Genomic DNA, 19,307 nt, shown 5'->3' with positions numbered 1-19,307 from the left:
TAAACCAGCAAACCTTACAAGTCTCGAGAAGTTGCAGGATGGCAGGTTCAAATGTGAATTTTAAACTCAATGGACAACTTGCTATCAGTGCAATCAAGTTATCTGCTAGCGCAAGAGAACCCATGTATTCCTGCAATAATTAGATGCGTGTACATTTCTGTGTTTTGATCACGTATTGAAGTTTGATATTTATCATGTGTTCATTCATGCCAGTTACAGAATAATTTGAATGCCTACATTTTTTTTCAAATGTGCAATGCAACACCTCATAAAAAAGTCCCTTTCTGCAATGCTCTGTACGAAAAGAAAAAAAAAAGGTGGATCGCAACCATTTGGGCCAATCCCCCCCCCCCAAAAAAATCTGCAGTCGTCCTTTGCTCTGTATTGAAGTTGTGTTCCACATTGGACTTGCATGTGAACCATTACACAGCTAGTTTCACTGTAGCTCCTTCAGAGAAAAAATACAACGAGGCTGTGGATTTCCGTGGCCTGGTCACGCCGCATTGAGGTTGTTAATAGCCTGTATCTGGGTTAAGTATCTCTCACATCCACTGTCAGAGCAGTGCGTGATACATCCACCATACACGCTTCTTTTTTGCATCTCTCCAGCTCTCCATATACATGTAATTTTGCATCAGTGGGGTGTAAAATGACGAACATGTGGTTTTCAACTCAAAGGTTTGCACTTGCAGGATATGAGCATAGTGCGCAGTACGCGTGTGATACGTGTACATGTAAAGTACGTGTACGGTTGTTTGGAGAAGGAATTGCTGTGCATGGCGTGGTACGTCCATTCTGTGCAACACATGTCAAATTCACTTCCATGTTAAATCTCAGTTTCCATCGAAAAGTACAGTAACTGTTTTAAAAGGACCTGTGTGTTGTGGACACCGTTAGTGCTGTTGTGCTCTGACGCCCTTCTCTCCTTTTTCGTGAACTTGAATACCTTTAAAGTAATTGTGTGTGATTGTTTGTGCTGGCGAAGGAGTTCACGTTCTTCTCTCCTTAGATTAAATTCCCATTTTATGAGAGTTACATTGGTCTAATCGTTCTTGTATAAATATATATTTTACAAATCTCCACTGATCTTGCCACAATGTTCATGTATGCCTCATTTTTTAATTTTTAGATGACATACATGTACTTGTATCCATGTGACTTTTTATTTTGGCTAATGAAAAAATCCATTTTTGGCTAATTTTTACCATTTTTTGCATTAACTCATGATTATTACAAATTGTTGATTGAGCAGAGGGTCTGTATTATAAGCTTGTGTCATGAAATGTACCTGTGTGATTGTAAAGTTGAAATTGCCATTGCATTGTGCATGGCTTACGGACAAAAAAACCCCTGGGAGTTATCAGACAGAATTCTGATAAAGAAAACTGAGCATTGGATCTTGGTAGCCTGGAAATTTATTTCCATTGGTACATGTACCTCAAGGTGTGTTCTACCCTTTGTGTCATTTTTTACGCTCGTGTTTGCACAGTGACGAATTGTGCCCGTCCCTTACAAAGTTCTAATGAAAATTTATTGAGTTCATCACCTGACGATGAGTTATGGAAGATTATATTTCTGCCTGTGACGCTTGTGAAGTTGACGTAACTGCTTACCAGTTTTGTGTAAATATACAGTATTCCGCTTTCGCGATACCGATAACGTGCGCTCATAATCTACAGCAATGCTAGTATTGTTTGCCCAAGTCAGATGGAACAGATGATTCAACCATAGTCAAAAACAATGGATGACTAATATAACTGGAGTCAGGAATGCCTTTATCACAAAGTTTCCCCGCGATTTGTCCGCTTCCACCCCAAGGAAGTTGTCAGTATTTTGACTGCAGGAACTGGAATTCAGGCTTAGGTTTCACGTTCCTTTTTCGATCATGCGTACAGGAGTCGAGTGGCCCGATTAATGATTGACTGAAAAAAAAAACACGACAGAGGTGCATACAGTGTGTTCCGACTGTGTGGGAATGCTGCCACCACATTCTTTGTGTTTGTAAATGGTGGATTCAACCAGAGAATGGACTTGAACCACAGACCTCTGAACTGGTGTGCATTTCCTCAGTATAATTATAGTGATTTGGCCTTGTGAAAAATAAGAAGGGAAAGGAAAACTTACTCTTGAAAATGGAAATGTTCATAAATGTATTGACATGAAATGTAAATCTGGTATGTACGGTACGGTACCGTAACTTGGAGGAAGTGTGAACATATTCCAACTGGAATAAAGTTGGCCATTAATTTATTATGAGAAGATACAGACCATCACTGGGCTGGGTTTCATTTTTTAGAGTTTGATCCGACCACCTCCCTTGATCAGTGCGACCTTACAGTTGTCTACACATCATCTTTACTGTTTACTGATCGTTTCCGTGGCAATGGTACTGGAGAGTGTGAATCATGATTTGCTTTTGGGCCGCACATGTACGCAAGCGTGTGACGTATCTGATAGCGGCATCTTTGAACAAGAGTCTAATAATTAACCAGAAGGCAGGCTGGGTGCTTTATTGTACAAGCACATGTAACCGTTGTATAACAGCGTGCACACGTGCAGGGCTGCATGGCATTGGCATGCAGGACATTGGTTTACACACACTCACCCACATACTGTACTGAATACTACAGTGCAGTTCATCACTAGCAGATCTTGATTTACATGCCGGTAGTGGTGTTGTACTGTGTACAGAGAGCAGGGCACATTTCCTACTGGTGTGGGTTGCATGAGAAGGCATTGCTGCGGTACACTCATTTGAAGACACTCGTACTCCAAGATCGGAACAGATTTTCTCCCAAGCTTCTCCATGTTGCAGGGTAAGTTGTTAATGCAGATACATGGACATGTACCTTGCATTGAATAGGCAGGAAGTTGGGCTTGTCAAATTTCACCGTGTCGTCTCGGGGGAATGCGGTTTTTTCAGTGCATGCAGATTATTTGTCCCTGACATCCACTCAGTGTAATGCAAGCATAGAGCGCAGTTGGAATTGTTCTGACTGGTTCCCTGGCTTCTACAGCGGCTGGTGTTGGTCTCGGCATTCTCAAGTCTGATCTCAGTCTGAGACCAAAAGTGGTCTTCGAGCTCTTCCTTTTTCCCAACCCAACTCCTACCTCTCAGCAGCCCTCGCCTGCTGGCCAGTTGGGAGAGGGGCATTGCTTGGAGCTGGGCATCACTTGGCATGAAGGGGATGTCAGTTCATAATGACAGTTACATCAGTACCATAGGAACATGTACAGGTAGTAGTACACACACACATCCAGTTTCTTTGCTGTCTCCTGCAGGACAATCCTCCAGTTTCAATATGATTTTAGGTACATGAACATGTATGTGTATGTACACATCCATTAAAGGGCCCATGCGGGCATCCCCAAACGAACAGCCATTTTTGTCTTTATGTTGTGCTTGGATATGTCAGTAACAGTACAAATGGTGAAAAAAATGAATAAAATGTATTTAATTATTGTTAATTACTGTTTTTCAAACACCCCCTCTCAAATCTTCAACGGTGTGACGTACGTTTAAGAGCCTGCAAATCGTAGTCTTGCGCCATTTGGGCTGTCTGAAACCCAGAATAAGCATGCACAGCTTCCTTCTCGGCAGTGTACGTGGAAATATCGTAGCCTTTTCCGTTCGCACTTCTCTAAGGCTCCTCTTCGTTTTTCCGTTTTTTTTCTTGGACTTCTCACTTGGTAGGAATATAGTGGGCACTGCATCCGGTTTTAGCAGCATCTTGAACTTCATGCCAAATGAATCTTGCAGGCTTGCAATGGGCTTGAAACATTCCGGCTTGAAGTGGTCGCTGCAGAGTTTGGAGCTCGGCGTTGGTCCAGTCCACTTGGCCCGTGTGAGCTTGACTTTCGCGGCCCAAATTTTGCGATATTTCACATGTTTTTGGAAATTATGCATGCTTGTGCTAGTTTTAGAAGTATTTCCACAACCTGCAGCAACACACCTGTTTGACATTTGCCTGAAATAGCAGTAGAGCATTTGCAAGTTGGCGATCTTGAAGTCGTACTGTAATACTATAACACGCTGAGTTACAGTGGGCAAATGTGCATCGGAGGACTGCTACCGGTAGCTAGTCAATGACTTCGCAAATGTACGTCACAATTATGCAAAATTTCTATGCTAAGTAGGTACATCGACAGGGGCGGGGCTATTTGGCAAACACTCTTTATTATTATTTTTTCTCTGACGTATCAATTACTAAAATGACTTTTATTTACAGGAAATCTTCTTAAACATATAATCTTCCAATTGCAATGATAAAAACTGCTTTTCATAGGCCCTTTAACGTTATTGTACACGGGTACCAACTTCATGGATAAAGTATGAGTTCACTGTAGATTGGAAGATTTGTTTTCACAGAATGCTTGATTCAACTACTCTTCAACTTTTCAAATGGAATTTAAACTCTCTTCATGCATACCAAACTTTCCTGAACATTCCACCTGCTATCCCATGTCTGTGATCTGGGACAGGGAGGGATGATTTGATATCGGTGCCCTTCCTTCCAGCTGAGGTCTCAAAAGTCAGCTCTTTCAAGGGTAACATTCTGAAAAGGAAAACTCATCATGCACATAATATGCTGTAGGGGTTAGTGCTTACATGTACATGTATGTTGTAGTGGATGGTGATTTGGGGCATACATGCACATCAAGGCCCTCATAAACAAGTTTTTTAATTACTGTCTGAACTTTGTGTGACCCCTACCAGCATTACACTTGTCATTTTTTGGGGGGGAGGGGCAAATTTCAAAAGGACTTCTACAGTGATTTACCTTTACTCTAGATTGTCACAGGCTGTTGGTTGCTTTGTGGCTTTGGCAGACCATTTTGGTCAGCTGTGAGACACAGGAGAAAAGTATTTTTTGGGTGACAAATACGTTGTTGTACTTGTATGTCTGGAAATTTCAATTCTTAGGTAATGCCACTCACCGTTTAGGGGTTGACAATGCAAGGGGTTCATTTCTTTTCGTGAGCATGAACTGTGAAGTATTTTTGTCTGTGACGTGTGAAAAGCTCTTGGCAGGTGTCTGTATGGTTTTTTGTTAGGAGCTTGTTTTTTGCCGTTGTGAAAACGAGGACGTCTCGTGATCTTTTGAGAGCATTCCCACTCCCACTGGAGTTTCAAACTGAATTGTGGATTGTTTAGCATGTCCAAAATAGTTGGCTTTCTTAAAATGAGGCAAGAAACAAAACAACCTTCACCGAGATTGATAACAAGGTACATGTACTAGTGGTTCTTTGATGGCTTTGTGTAGGGTATGGCATTTTGTAAGATCCGGAAGGCGCCAAGGGCACATGGCACCTACTTGCAAGCGAGGCCACGCGCATGGAATTGTTCCACATTTGTGTCACAAATTATAAATTTCCACTCTGCTGTGTCAAAGCAGCAAAAGCAGAACTCATTCAGGTGTACAAGCCACGCAAGAAGGGCTGATCAAAGAACCCAATTTGTTGGAGGTGGGGTAAAATTTGGGGGGGGTTGGAAACTTGTCATCAGTTGCTTTGCTGAGGATTCAGACGAAAGTCTGGGGCTGCTTTGGAGGATAGGAAGTGGAAGGTCTTGAAAATTTTTTCTAATATTAAAAAGGTTTTTGATTCTTTTTGGGAGCCATAGATCAGTCCCGTTCTCCCCTCTCTCTCCTCGATCGGTGTCGGGCCTTGCTGCTTTGCCAATTTTAGACCAGGTCTACCTTCTTGGTAGCCTTTCCTCAAGTTATCCTTATGAGGATAAGAAGGAGAAGATTGGACAGTGCATGTGGTGTCTTAAGTAACACTGTTCAATAACCAGGCATGCAACTTTCCCTGGGATCAGCTGACTTCTTCATTTTTCACTTCACACTCATACCACTGGAAATTGAAAAACACTGTACAAAGTCTTGTAAAGATTGGAATTTCCTCTTTTTTTGTCAAAATCCAAGTTGTGTGCCTGAATAAGCCTTTTGTGGGTTAAATTTTAGTAAAATCTGGTAAACTGAGTTATCTGATTACACATAAACATAACAATATGAATTCCCCAGACTAAGATACTGTTGTTATATCTTGTGATTCAGGGCAGGCTTTTGCATTGTGACCACCATCTCTGGAATGGACTGGTTCCTTTGTGCCTTTCTTTTCCATTGAGAGCAGTGTATTGTTGCAAGGCGTCTCTCATGTAACTTACTGATGCCCCGAATCTCGAGGTACTGCAACAGTCTCTTTAGTGTGGAGAATTCAAATTGCTATGTTCACATCAATTTAAAGAACTCAGTGTACCAGATGTTATTCAAATTTAACTCGCAAAAGGCTTATTCAAGTCTTTCAACACTAGTAGTCTTTGCTTCAGACACTTTGTGATACTGTTCTGTCTTCTGCTGGCCATTAACCTGGATAGATTGGATGACAGGCTAGACCCTGCTCCTTAAGTTTATCATGTTGGAAGTAGTGGAGAAAATATCCGGAGAGACTCAAGTGATGCTGGGGTTTCTACTGGTGCACAGACAGCCCATAACATCCTTGGTGTGGAAGGCTAATTTTAGCATCCGTACTGGGAATGCTAAACAGGGCCAGGCAGGTGGTGAGTTCTCAGATCTTTCTCTGGCTGGCAGGGTCCCCCCCCATTCTGGCTTTTTAAAGATGTAGTCAATCACCCTTTGTGGTTTTCACCTAAACTGAGCAAGATCCACAGTTTAGTCATGACGGTTTGAGAGAGAAGGAAGGTATGCCTTGTGATTCAAAATCTGCGACCCCGCTGCTGGATGCATTGGAGATACACACATCTTCCCATCGCCCAATCTCGCCCCTGCAAGGGGGGGTTGGGGATGACGATAATTTTCCCCTGCTCCTGATTAGGGCAGGATGCTCCTTAGGCTGCACTCCACACCCACACTGCCTTCCTCCCGTTTCTTGACCTTGGATCGTCTCCAATTCAAACCCTCTGCTCTCTCCTTCCTGCCCCTTTCTCTAATTTCCCGGCTTTGTTCACGCAGTTTCCCCACCCTTCTTGCCTAAATATTATCATCCTCCTACACCTCTTGTCCTTTTTCACAGCACCTCCCTCATTGCCTGATTTCACTGAGCCGCAAAGTGGGATTTTTTGGGGGGGGTTGTGCATCAAAACCGGTCACCAGAGTACTCAACTGGGTCAGTGTTAGGAACCTGATTTCTAATTACAGAAAGAGGTTTTTTTATCTAACGTTTCACACAACTTAGCCACTTCGCAGACAATGAAAAGGTTTTGAAAGGCTTTTGTGGGAACTACATGTACAATTACATGTACATGGATACCAAAGCAGATGTACAGGGGACACCAGAGGCCGCATGTTCTTTTGCCACGCCAGCAGGATGTGAAGAAAAGTTTGTGTAATCACGCTGTGAAAAAAAATTGAATTGGTCAACGGGATTCAAAGATGACACATGTACAAGTACATGGGAATTCATGCATTCTCCATGCTAATTCATCAAGGCAGCACTTTTGGTAGTGCAAAGTCTCAGAGTCCAAGTTGACATCAATTACCCTGGCCTTCCCAAATCCTTTAAAACCCAACAGGTGGTTCAGGGAGGATTTTGAATGATCAAGGAAGGTAGAGCCTAGCCGCTACTACATTACGTAGCACTTTTTAAAGCTAGTTGAAAATCATATTTTGAGTGCAGAGAGTGCAGATTTTTATTTTTTTTTTGCAAAGTGAAAGATTTTAAAAGATTCTGGCATGCTTCCTTTAAGAATACCTGGGGAGTTCAGCGTAAAGTATGGAGATTTCCAGGAGTCTGAAGCTTCAATGTCTGGTTTGGAAATGTCTGTCCAGATCCTGTGGGGGGAGAATGTGTGGATACATGTATATCACATTTGCCCATCTTGTTGGGCCATGAAGGACACCAGATGCAGCAGTATGCATTGTAGGTTCAGTGGGCCATTTCATACCCCTCTGTGCCCCGTGTGAGTCACGTCGCTAACTGACTTGTCAGTGAGAGACAACTCCTGAAGAGGAACAGCCAGCCATAGGCAGGACCTCAGAGAGCGCATGACTCTTCAAAATTTGTGCTTAAAGCTTAGCTCAAGTTGATCTTTTGCACCAGGATCGAAAACAGTGGGCAATCGTTTAAACAGGATCGTTAGGCAGCACAAGGGAATTGACTGGAAATACACGTTGAAATAAAACTTGAAGCTGCAAAAATCAAATCAAAATAAAAAATTCCTAAATCTGAAAAATGAAAGATGACCAACCCACCACACAGATTTAAAAAAACCCCAAACATTGAAAATTTGAGAATGTGTGTCCATTCATGTATGGAGTACCAAAGTGAAAATGTTGCATGCACAATTATGTGTGTAAAAGGTATCAGTGCGAGAACCAGCACATGAGCCAACATGCGTGTGTACTCCATTTGTTTGTGCAGCATTTACTGGTTCTAAATGACATCACACTTCAGTACTCTACAGCTGTGGGAATTAAGTGTCTCCAACTTGGGCCTGAATTACCTTCCCTGTTAATTGACATGTTCACCATGCCCCTCAGTGAAAATGAGGAGTGCCTTGTTCTTCAGGATTACAGAAATGGATCCCATGTAAAGGTACATTGTCAGTTGTTCCCCTTCGGCCACATGTATGTACCGTACTTTTAAAAAGGAAATCAAGGCAATACATATCGAGTACAATTTTTACATTGAAATGACTTGAGTATTGTGTGCATGATACAAATGTGCAGTCACCGTAGAAACAGAACTGTCAGAAAAATACCACTGGTGTTGCTCCAAGGTTTACGTTATGTATGAGAGCTTCTCTATCTTTCATGAACTGTTCGTGATAAATTTTTTTTTTGTGCTGATGTCATTTTTAAAGGCACAGACTGTTGGATTTGGAACATATTGGTTTTATATGTTGCGGTGAGCAGTTAAAAAATGCTAAGTGGATCTCATTCATGTGTATTAGCACTGTGTTTAAACTGAATTTGGTCGTGCTTGCTCAGATCATCCGACGCCAAACGGGCATACACCTGTGCGCCCAAATGGAAGGTTCCCACAACAGGACCATTGTTTCCTTGTGAAAAATGCACCGTCTCTTGCTTCCTCCTGGAACGGATTATATTTGTAAAGATTTCATCTAATCTGTAGCTAGGAACACTGTGTACATACCAGTACATGTGGTACTGTGTGAGCACATGCGAGAGCTCTAGTGCATTACACGCAGATCTGTACATGTGCACACTCATGTTCATGTACACACTGGTCTGGAGCATAGCATTAAGTACATGCAACTAATTTTCACCAGAATAAGCACAAAATTTATACATGTTAATATCATGTGGTTGCCTGGCACATAGGAACAACAGCATTTATAGTGTGTTGTCTCTTGTCACTCTTAAGTGGGGTTATATGATTTGCATTGGTGCTCCTCTTGGAACAAATTATATAAAGATTTCGTCTAATAAACTCTGTAGCTAGGAACACTGTGTACATACCAGTACATGTGGTGCTGTGTGAGTACACATGAGAGCTCCAATGCATTACACACAAATCTGTACATGTGCACACACATGTTCATGTATGCACTGGTCTGGAAGCATAGCATTAAGTACATGCAACTAGTTTTCACCAGAATGAGCACAAAATTTATGCACCTGAACATCTTGTGGTTGCTGGGTACACAGGAGCAACACTATTTAAAGTGTCTTGTCTCTTGTCAGTCTTAAGTGGGGTTATATGTCTTGCATTGGTGCTACCGTACGAGTTTGCAGTGGTACCTGTGTCTACAGGATGAGTAAAACAGTTTTCTGCTATAAAAACTTGTCTGACATTTTTCGTTTGCAGCAAATGGGGTTGACGAGTGACAAGGGCTGTACCACTCCCCACATGTACTTGCTCCATTAGTTTCCTTCCCTGTCGTCTTTGCTGTTGCTCTTTTATTTTCCCTTTCGAATTTTTAATCCCGACATGTCCACAACAGCTTCCCAGGCCCCACCGTACCCCCTTAATCATCAGTGCTTTGGTGTATGCCAAATTCACCGTGAATTAAAAAAAAACAGGTGTTCGAGTTGCTTACTTTCTGCACTTTTTAGATTTGAATTGCAGAAGTACAGTCAGGGTGTCCAAAATGATCCCCAGAGTGTCCACGAGGTGTCTAGACACAGTATAGACACCCTTGTCACTAAAAGGTTGCTCTAATGCCGTTCAGTCGTGTCCCCAGCTACTTTCGGTGAGGCCCTGTCCCGTGGGATGTTCCAATTTCTTATCCAAACACCATCTTAACAAGACCATCCTCAATTGGCATGCGTTTCACACCTTGTCTGGCAAACATTTGTAGCCGGGACCCATTTGCTGGGGGAAGGGGGCCCAGGCCCAAGTCAGTCATCACCCGGCAGGGTAGGGGCATTTTTTTTTTAAATTTCTCTCAGTGTTGTTGTTGTGAGGAGAGGGGCACTTTTGAAATGAGTTGAAAGAGGCCTTGCTCTTTTTGGCAACCTCATCCCCGTGGTGTAAAAAAGTACGCTTCCATTTGTCTTGTATTGGATGATGAACTGCACATCTCAAAACACTTGGGGATTTACATACGTAGGGTCCAAGCATGTTGGTAGCTCATTATCGCAAAATGGAAAATAATTCCAACTTTTATGACCTGCTCTGTGAAAATGCGTCGGAAGGCCATTTTATCAGTAGTTTTGTGTCAGGTTGTATCAGAAAATATGTAATGAATCAAACATTTTTTCCATCCTAATGAAAATGGATATTGCGAAAAATGTTGATGGTTCCAACATTGATTTGCACGGTGAAATACTCTCTTAAGGGTCTGGTACTCAGACATGACTTAATCTGGCAAATTGTGACTCATTTATTTGGGGTAGTTATTGATGAAAAATGCAGGATTCAACTTTTTTTCACAAGTTCTGCTAAAGTTGATTGAGCATCAAGGTGTATGTCTCTTCATCTTAGAGGATTGAAAATTTACAGGTATCACTGACTGAAACAGAAAATTGAAGGGTATTTTGACAAGTCCGTCCTTGATAACATGCAGCTGTGTTTTTTAAAATCTTACTGGCATCTTTCCTAGAACCTCTCCTCGTGTGACATTCTGTTCCTCCTTTAAGTCTCTCTTTATCGATTCCACCAGGAAAAAGTGTGCCAGTCGTCTCTTGTCACTAATCCCCCCCCCAATTTTCAGACACTCTTCTGGCCTGGCTGCCTGATGGCATCACATCCTTTCACTCTCACTCTTCTGGAGGCCGTTACTTGTGAGATAATCATCCGATTTTTTTCCCTTGCCCATTTCCCTCTGGAATTCTTTATCTGTTACCAGCTTCCCCCTACATCCTTTAATCTTTCACACAAAAATCCCCCCCAAAGCAAAATGTGAATGGATATGCATGTATTCTTTTGATGTCTTTGTTGTCTCGAGCAGCCCTAATCTTTGATTAGCCCTTTGGCCTAGTGTTAGGGGCGGATCGGGGGGGGAGGAGATCAAATATTGTGACAAATAACGATACACTATTTTTTGGGGGGGCTATTTCATTTCCCATCCTTCCAAGAGTACATTAAAAGTGCAATTATATACCCCCCCCAAAAAGACCATCCAACGCTTCACAAACTAAATCTCCAAATCTTCCCCCCAACCAATTAAGTCCTTCCAAAAAAGTGGCTCAAGATCTGCCCTTACCTTGTGTTGTGTGAATATCAAAGGAATATCAAAAGAAACAGAAAATGCTTCTTTACACAGCCGGAAAAAAAGGAGAAAAAGACTCATCAGTCAGAGTACAAATTTGAGTCAGAAGCAGGGCAGCCACAGGCCCCGCACGGAAAAACGAGGAAACGTGGAATTAGCCAAACCAAACATTGGCCAGGATATGTCCTTCGATCACTTGTTAGAGAGATGAGAAGTAAGCTTGAACACGTCTGAATTCCTGTCCCGCAAGTTATTTGTGTCGTCAGCATGAAAGGGCGTGTGTTCCCTCGAGTTCTTTCCCTTTTTTTTTTTTAAATCTGAGAAGGTGAAGTTGGAGCAAGGTGCTGAAACGCATCTTGGCTTGGGATTTTTTATAGTCTGCCCCCTTCTTTTGGGAAGACCACCGTACAGCCTACACTTTCAAGTCAAGGGTGGTCATCCAAGCAAGTGCAGGATCGGTCACTTTGTGGATGGCCCTGACGCTGCGCCTCTAAAAAGGAGAGAAAAAAAGGCTTAAAACTTGGCATTCGAAATCTCCGCTTTAAAATGGGAGAGGTGAGAAGAGGTGATCGGCACAAGGGGCTTCATGTTGCATGAATACTTTCAAATTGAATTTTTTTTCATGTTTGGCAGTTCTTTGCCCAAAAAATAATGAATTCAGGGTGCAGGTTTAACCCTAACTTCCAATCATTTTTTGCTCAAAAATTTTGCAAATGCTCCGAGATTTTCCAGCAATGAAATGGCACAGTCTGTGTGGCACATTCTGTGTGAGGCAGCTTTTAGGGAGCATCAATTTTCTTGTAGAGGAGTGGTGGGATGGACCCTGTGTATATGTACTTTCCTGCGCCCCGGATTTTGAAAGGTCTGGAAGGGTTTTGGAATAGCGGAGCAGCCCGAACTGGACCACTCACATAATGTATGTATATGTACTGGGTGGGTGTGGTAGAATAGTTCTATGGTGGTATAGCTTGCTTGTAGTTTGTGTCGGAAAAATTTACCTTCAAACTTTACAACGGCATGGGTAGAGGTGCTGAAAAAGAAAAAGTATAAAGGGCCATTCATTAAAATGAAGAGTTTACTTTCAGATGGTGATACGAGCCTATTTGGTCTCTTTTAGGATCGAGTCCTTTCCTTATGGTAGCTGCCTAAAGTCGCTTCAAACAGTTTTATATAACTTACTTAATAAATGCAGTGAAGTTTAGGGATACCCTGTGTACCATCTTCACTCTCAGATATTTCAAACATGTGGAACAATTGCATGTTTTTCAAGTGGATATATCTCACTCTGGAAATCAACCCTTCAAATGCAGCCACCCCCTCTGTCCCCCCCCCAGGAGGAGGGCTCAGTTGTTGGTTTAACTTCTGTTTCAACTTCCCCTCTGCCCAGAGTGTTGTCCAACATGCCAGCCGGGATCCAATAATTGTTACGGGTCGGCCGTCCGAAGCAATATTTGTTCAAATTATCAGAGGTGTTGGATGTTGACACGGGGAGCCAAGGAGAAGCCCGCCCCTCCCCTTGGCCCGAGGCAACACCGGACGTCCTCAATTGTGGAAAGGCCAACAAGAGAAAAAGAATCAAAGAAAAAAAAAAAAAGAAGACTTCTGTTTCATGGGGAGGGAGAACAAGTGATTCAGCGTTCTGGGACTTTTCCATGAATGAGAAGTGGGACTGGGTGGGGGGTTGGGGAATAGGAGACGTATTTTTGTCTGGAGAGTGCTAGGCAGGGGAAAAGTGGGTAATTGGAGAACAGACAGCAGAGGAGAAGATCAAACTAGGTCGGGTATAAAACTACCGGTATGAAGTTGAAGTGGGATCCAATTATTTTTCCTTCTTTTTGTTTAACCTACAAAACTATCTCTTGAACACACCTGGCATTGTAGAGCTCACAGTTGCTATTGTCATGTGCAGGGGCACCCTTTCTGAAAGATGTGACAGGAACTTGTCGTTGAACCGGCCAGCATGATGTACATGTACAGTACATGTATTGCAAGTGTGTTTACACTCACGTTGGCGTGAGGATAATAACTGCTTCGCACAAATCACGAAACCTTGTAGAAAGACCGCTCTGACATCCAGCCCCAAACCTGAACATTCACTGAGGATTTTTCCACAAAACTTTACCTTCAGTTCCCTTGTCATTTATGTAGTCGGAGCCCACACCCTGAAGCCTACAAGATATTGCGTGGTGGAGGTATAGTTTCGAACTTTCACAGAAGTACCTTTGTGGTACATGCATATGTACAGCACACTCTGTCAATCTGACAAAAATTCTTCAAAATCTCCAGCAACTTCCTGGTGAAATTACACAAATGTCACAAATTTTCCTCAGCGTCTGCTTTGTGCTGAGGTTTTCTGAAAACTAGCTGGAGCAGATCTGAGGAAGATGATCGAATCTTCATCGGCACGTACATGGACGTCCACTGTCTGTTCTCAAATCTTGCATGAACGAATCAGTGGCATCAAGCTGTGGGAGAACACTTTTTGAAGAAATGATATGATTTCCAAGGCATGCATGTACGTTCACCCATCAGTACACTCATCGATTGATTTGTGTATTAAGCGAACATTTCTTTGGCTATGATTCGAATCCCCACCCTGTGCGCCTGAGTGGATTGATTTCATTGGTGCCATTGGCGGATCCAAAGCATGATGCTCCTCTCAGAAAAAAGAGGGGGTACAAATGTTGTGTATTGGTTGTTTTTTGAGATCTAATGAGGGAAAGGTTTATTTTGGATCTCATTTTCCTTCCTACACAAAGTGCACCTATATTGAAAGTCCCCAAATTTAGCCCCTCCCCATAGGAAGGCCGTATAAAGAGTACATACAGGATTTGTACGCAAAGAAATTCCTAACTTTTTTGGGGGAGGAGGTTCCCCCCATTTTTGGCCCCCAAAAACTGTGGTTTTGTTTTTGTCCATGGTCCGTCTTCATTTTGGAATGAATTCTTAAATTCTCTTTCCCCACAGCAGTTTTCTTCTTCCTGTTTTTTTTTTCAGTTCTCTTGTTTTTTTTTTCCGTCTCCATCTTCTCCATGCAAGTCCAAGACGTTACTGAAGTACAGTGATAGAAATTGTCTTCACCGGATCCTGAGAGCTCTTCATGCCATATCTCGTCTGACGGCTCCAATTCTAAGTTCAGTGCCTCCTGCATCAGCATGCATGTGGGTTAAGTGGTGAATTTCTGATGCGAATCAGCTTAATTCGCAATCGCGGGGACACTACCGCAGCGGTGGAATTCATATTCCCAGCAGAGCGGTCGCTGACCGTGCACACACAGCTAGCAATTGGCATACGAAATTAAAACTAGAACGGGAGACCCTGACAAATGAGCCATACCAGAGGTGTGTGAAAATTCAGCTTTTTAGCTGATTTCAGCTTTTTTTGTTTAGATCAATTTCAGCTGTTTTGTGCACCTGCTGTGTACAAAGGTATGGGAACTCCTTACATTTCAGCATTTTGCTAGCTGTTTTCAGCTTTAATTTTAAGTGGCCACTCACACCCCTGCCATACGTGGGCACGGGCCCATTTATGTTGGGTTTCGCTCGCTGTGGAAGGCATGGTCACCGGGGAAAAAATAGAGGCCTTGGAAAGATGAATGGAAGTGCATGGATGTCGGAAGGAAGGAGAACTGTCAGGTGACCACAAAATATTTGCATCTTGGACAGGGTTGTGAAAGCGAGGATGGGGCACATGTATTTACCACAGGAAAAGTTCCCTGAAGTTGGTTCTTTACATTGTAGGGCGCCGAAACCCAGTCTGGCAATCTACATGCAGTTTGCAGGGGCTTCTAATTGGACAAGCCACCAATCATGTCCGAAGTGTCCAGCAGTGTACATGTACACATGTTCAGACACTCTTCATTTCCCACTGGCTTTGCACACTCACAGCAATATCCAGGTTTGTGGAGGCATGAGACTCTGGCCCTATGTTGACCTTGAACGTGGCGACTAGGCCCTCTTCGTCTATTGTAGCAAACATCACTGATGGTGGGGCCAGGGAGTGTTGCAAAATATGAGCTTGGGCTAAATATGCTGTAAACAGTTGTTGAGATGATTTCTTAGTGAACTGTTTTTCAGAAGTAGATTATGTTAGCTGGTGAGATTCCCACGTCAGTAATGATGTTATAGTGTACCCGATGAGTTGTACATGTAGGTGGAACCTTAAAACTAAACTGTTTCACTGGTACATGAAATTACTTTAGGCAGTGGGTCAAGGGCATTGACCTGATCGGCAGCTACCTTCCAATCCTTTTACCTAGATCTGTTTTTCAGTTAAGGACCTTTTGAGTACCACAAGACCTTTTGAGTATCAAGTTCTCTGTTGAACGAACTGGTTACCAGGGCACAAAGCAATAGCAACACTGGCGGCAGAAGCAGGAGGCCAGGGGAGCCAGTGCCCTCCCTCCCCCCACTTGTTAAACTGGGGGGGGGGAAATGCCCCTCCCCCCTTTGGCATGTCCCTCAATTGCTGATACTTTGAAAATTGTTCCACTGCTGTTGTGTTGTGAAGACACAAAGATAATATTAGAATGATATCCTCTCACGATCACTGTTCAAAAAAAAAGTTTTTTGTCACAAGTTTTAATGGCAAAAGTACTCGGAAAGTTCTTGGCCTTTGAGTACTTTTCTGTGTAAAACCGATTTTTTTTACAAAATTTTGAAGTGTTTGAAGTCGTGAGTCTGTTTTGTAACCTTAATTGGACATGTACATGTAGCATTACGTGTCAGTGTTCCTGAGCTGTGCTTCTTCAATCAGTTCAATATTTGGCACTGAACTGAATACTCAAAAAGTATTGAACTGCAACCCCGCTAGTTTGAAACTGAATATGCTTTTATCTTGTGCATTATTTCGTTTATTTACATGTACAAATGCTCTCGGTGACTCACATTAAAGACGTGATCACTACACTAAGACAAGCACAGCATTATTAAATTCACATCGATGGAAAGAAAAAGAACGATAAAAGCCACCTTCGGCTGATCTGATGCCATGTCCAGCTCCTGCTTAAATTTGATAATGAATCAGCACCGCACATCCCAGGTTGCCGGCTTTGTGTGGCAGACTCCGAATTAACAGTTGCGGCTGAATATGAATGAGTTTCGGGGGGACGATTGGCGGGAAATTATACATGGTGATTACCCTAATTTGGCACGCTGGAAGGATTATCAGATTTTAGCAGGTTATTTTCCTTTGTCCCATTTTTATACTTCCAGCACGTGGAGAACTATGAATATGTCGGTTTTGAAAGGGTATAAAATCTGCATGCGGGCAAAACAAGATGGCCCTGATGGGAAATGACAAGGTTTTTCCAGTGAGAAATGCGTCTTGTGGCCTTGTGCACAAGTGGATGTTGGGAGGGGTGGGGCTGTAGTGCAGCGGTAGGGGATTGAGAAAACTGGACCACGTTCAAAAGATTTTGCTTTTCAAAGCCTACAGGGACAACTTATTAAGCTGATTAACATCTATGCCACTAGTAGAGGATAAAAAATGTCACGCTTTTTTGCTGTTGCTTCCACCGACGGTTTTCTTGGGATAGCATTGCGACTTCCTTTGAAATTTTGCAGACTGTACAAGTTGGAGAGTAACACAACCAGTTTGGTTAATAAAAACTGGTGGAAAATATCGTCAAATTCTGGAAACTACATGTAGCATGTTATTGGTTGTGGCCACCCAATTGACTTGACAGGTTTGAAGTTATTTATTAAAAAGAAGTTTTGCAACACTGCCAAGGCAAACTTAACCAGAGAGAGAAAAAAATGTCACTGCGTGCTATTGAAAGTGACTCTGATATATATTAAAATGCATGCTTTTTTCGGGCAGAAAGATGATCGCACATTGGTATTCTCAATCCTGACCAGGCTGGATACTTGAGATTTTCATTTTGCCCACAAGATCAGCTTTGCATTTGGAGACAAAGGGTAATATGTACATTCAGAGGTGTGCCAATGCCCCATGGATTTCACCTTGCGGTCCTCACGGCTCCATGAATATTTCATGGTGTTCGATACTGATGCCAAAAAAGGGAAAAAAAGAAAGTAATTTCCCGTTGCAGCATTCATATTGACATGTACATGTACATTCTTTTTTCTCCCCACCGCACGCAGCTTTGGCGAGATTAGATTTATTTGTATTTATAGCCTAACCAATCGTGTTTGTGTAGATGTCAAAATGTTGTGATCAAATTATCACCCAAGTTCAATTTTGTTTTGTCCACTCTGCAACCTTTTATCAATGGAGAATACACCGCCATTGCCAGGGACCCTCGCTCCTACCAGAGCGATTGTGCTCCGATTATGGCCTCATCTATGAAAAAGAAAAAGGAGAGTGTTACATTGAAAATTCAGGCCTTGGGCCATTTGACCCAGATTCTGAAAATTCTGCAAATTATTTTCTGGCCACGTACCGGGGAAAATGCGTTTCCTTCTGTCATAAGGCCTGTGTGTCTTTTTTTTTCTTTATATTTTTTGTTTCATACTAATTTCCCCCCCAGCATAATGAAGTCGGATGATCCGCCACTGTCGGGCTCAGATCACATTTATTGGGGTCCGTTATTGACTTTTTTGTCACTGGAAGGTTTGGGATCGCTTTCAGGTCTTTTAGATTTGTTCTCTGATTGCCACTGGAACTGGTGGCCTTTATTAATGAATTTCGTGCATGTGGGCATTCCCAGCAATGTCAGTTAAAGATCTTAACAGTCTTTTTGGTTTGAAGCGGCCGCAATTTTAATGGCGTAATCCAGCAAGGTCCCATAGACATTGTTCACAAATCGGCAGCCATATTGAATTGAAAGTGAGGCCACATTGTACAATGTAGATCTTGATCGTGTCCATTTATTTGATGGGTCCTTGTGCCTTGCCCAACTGCATGTGCTTGACTACGACAAAGTTGACCAACAAAGCAACTAAAAACTGTGCAGTTGCTAGTGATGTGTATTTGTGGCTGCTCGAGCTTGCTTGATTCTGAGCCAATGCTGCAGAGAAGTGATGCAGAGGGAAAGAGGTCAGGAGCTTGGTTTCACTTTGTAACACTAACCTACTGAGTAGCGTGTACTGGTCCTTGATTTACTTGATTTAGGAGTGCAGATGTACAACTTACAAGGGAAATTGCTGCGCTAACCTTTCAGGGTCTAGGGGCCTCTCTCCCAAATGTTGGCTCCTTGAATGCTGCAGTCTGATTGGTCTTTACACCCCCGAAGGGTAGCAACAGGTCATGAAATTGTCAAAATTAAAAGGTAATCAATCTGGATTAAAGGACCCTGCTGTCTTTGTTCAGGTATTGGATACTTCGGAACCCGTCACATGTGTAGTGTCCTGAGTGACTTGAATTAAGTCCACTCCTAGCTGGGTCACAGACCTGCAACTCTCTGGTCAGAACCTGCTCAGCCTGTACTGGCACAGGTTGATTTCAGGAGCACAAGTGGAGACACTGTGAAACAAGTAGCCGATAATTTTTGGACCTTTATGCTGGTACTTAAGGTTTTTACCATGGTCACCAAACCCCCACTGTTTCTGTTTTGGGCCTGTTTGTACTGTTGTTTGGTCTAGACATACCGGTGTATGTAAAATTGTATGTAATTGGCCAATGCCCACATTGACATGTCATGCGTGTACATGTACCTCAATGACTGGATTTTGGTGCATTACTTTCATGCTATGTTTTTTTCTGATAG

At 42.6% G+C, this 19,307-nt stretch overlaps 1 protein-coding gene across 2 annotated transcripts in view; it reads left to right on the top strand.

The window, feature by feature from the left end:
* LOC110977979 (retinoic acid receptor beta-like) overlaps positions 1-19,307 on the top strand; it is a 67,342-nt gene that overhangs the window by 17,562 nt on the left and 30,473 nt on the right. Inside the window, exon 1 of one of the 2 annotated variants that reach the window (XM_022232558.2) lies at positions 2,524-2,816. The exons of the other annotated variant lie outside the window; for it this stretch is intronic. Coding sequence (XP_022088250.1) covers positions 2,807-2,816 — 10 coding nt within the window. The 5' untranslated portion in view covers positions 2,524-2,806. Of the gene's footprint in view, positions 1-2,523; positions 2,817-19,307 lie in introns of those variants that run through there. 2 annotated transcript variants of the gene reach the window in all.

The sequence above is a fragment of the Acanthaster planci genome, linkage group LG20 (assembly GCF_054643075.1).
Source record: "Acanthaster planci isolate LZ-2023a linkage group LG20, COTS_SCS, whole genome shotgun sequence".
Classification (NCBI taxonomy): Eukaryota; Metazoa; Echinodermata; class Asteroidea; order Valvatida; family Acanthasteridae; genus Acanthaster; species Acanthaster planci.
This window is presented reverse-complemented; position numbering and strand designations above follow the sequence as displayed.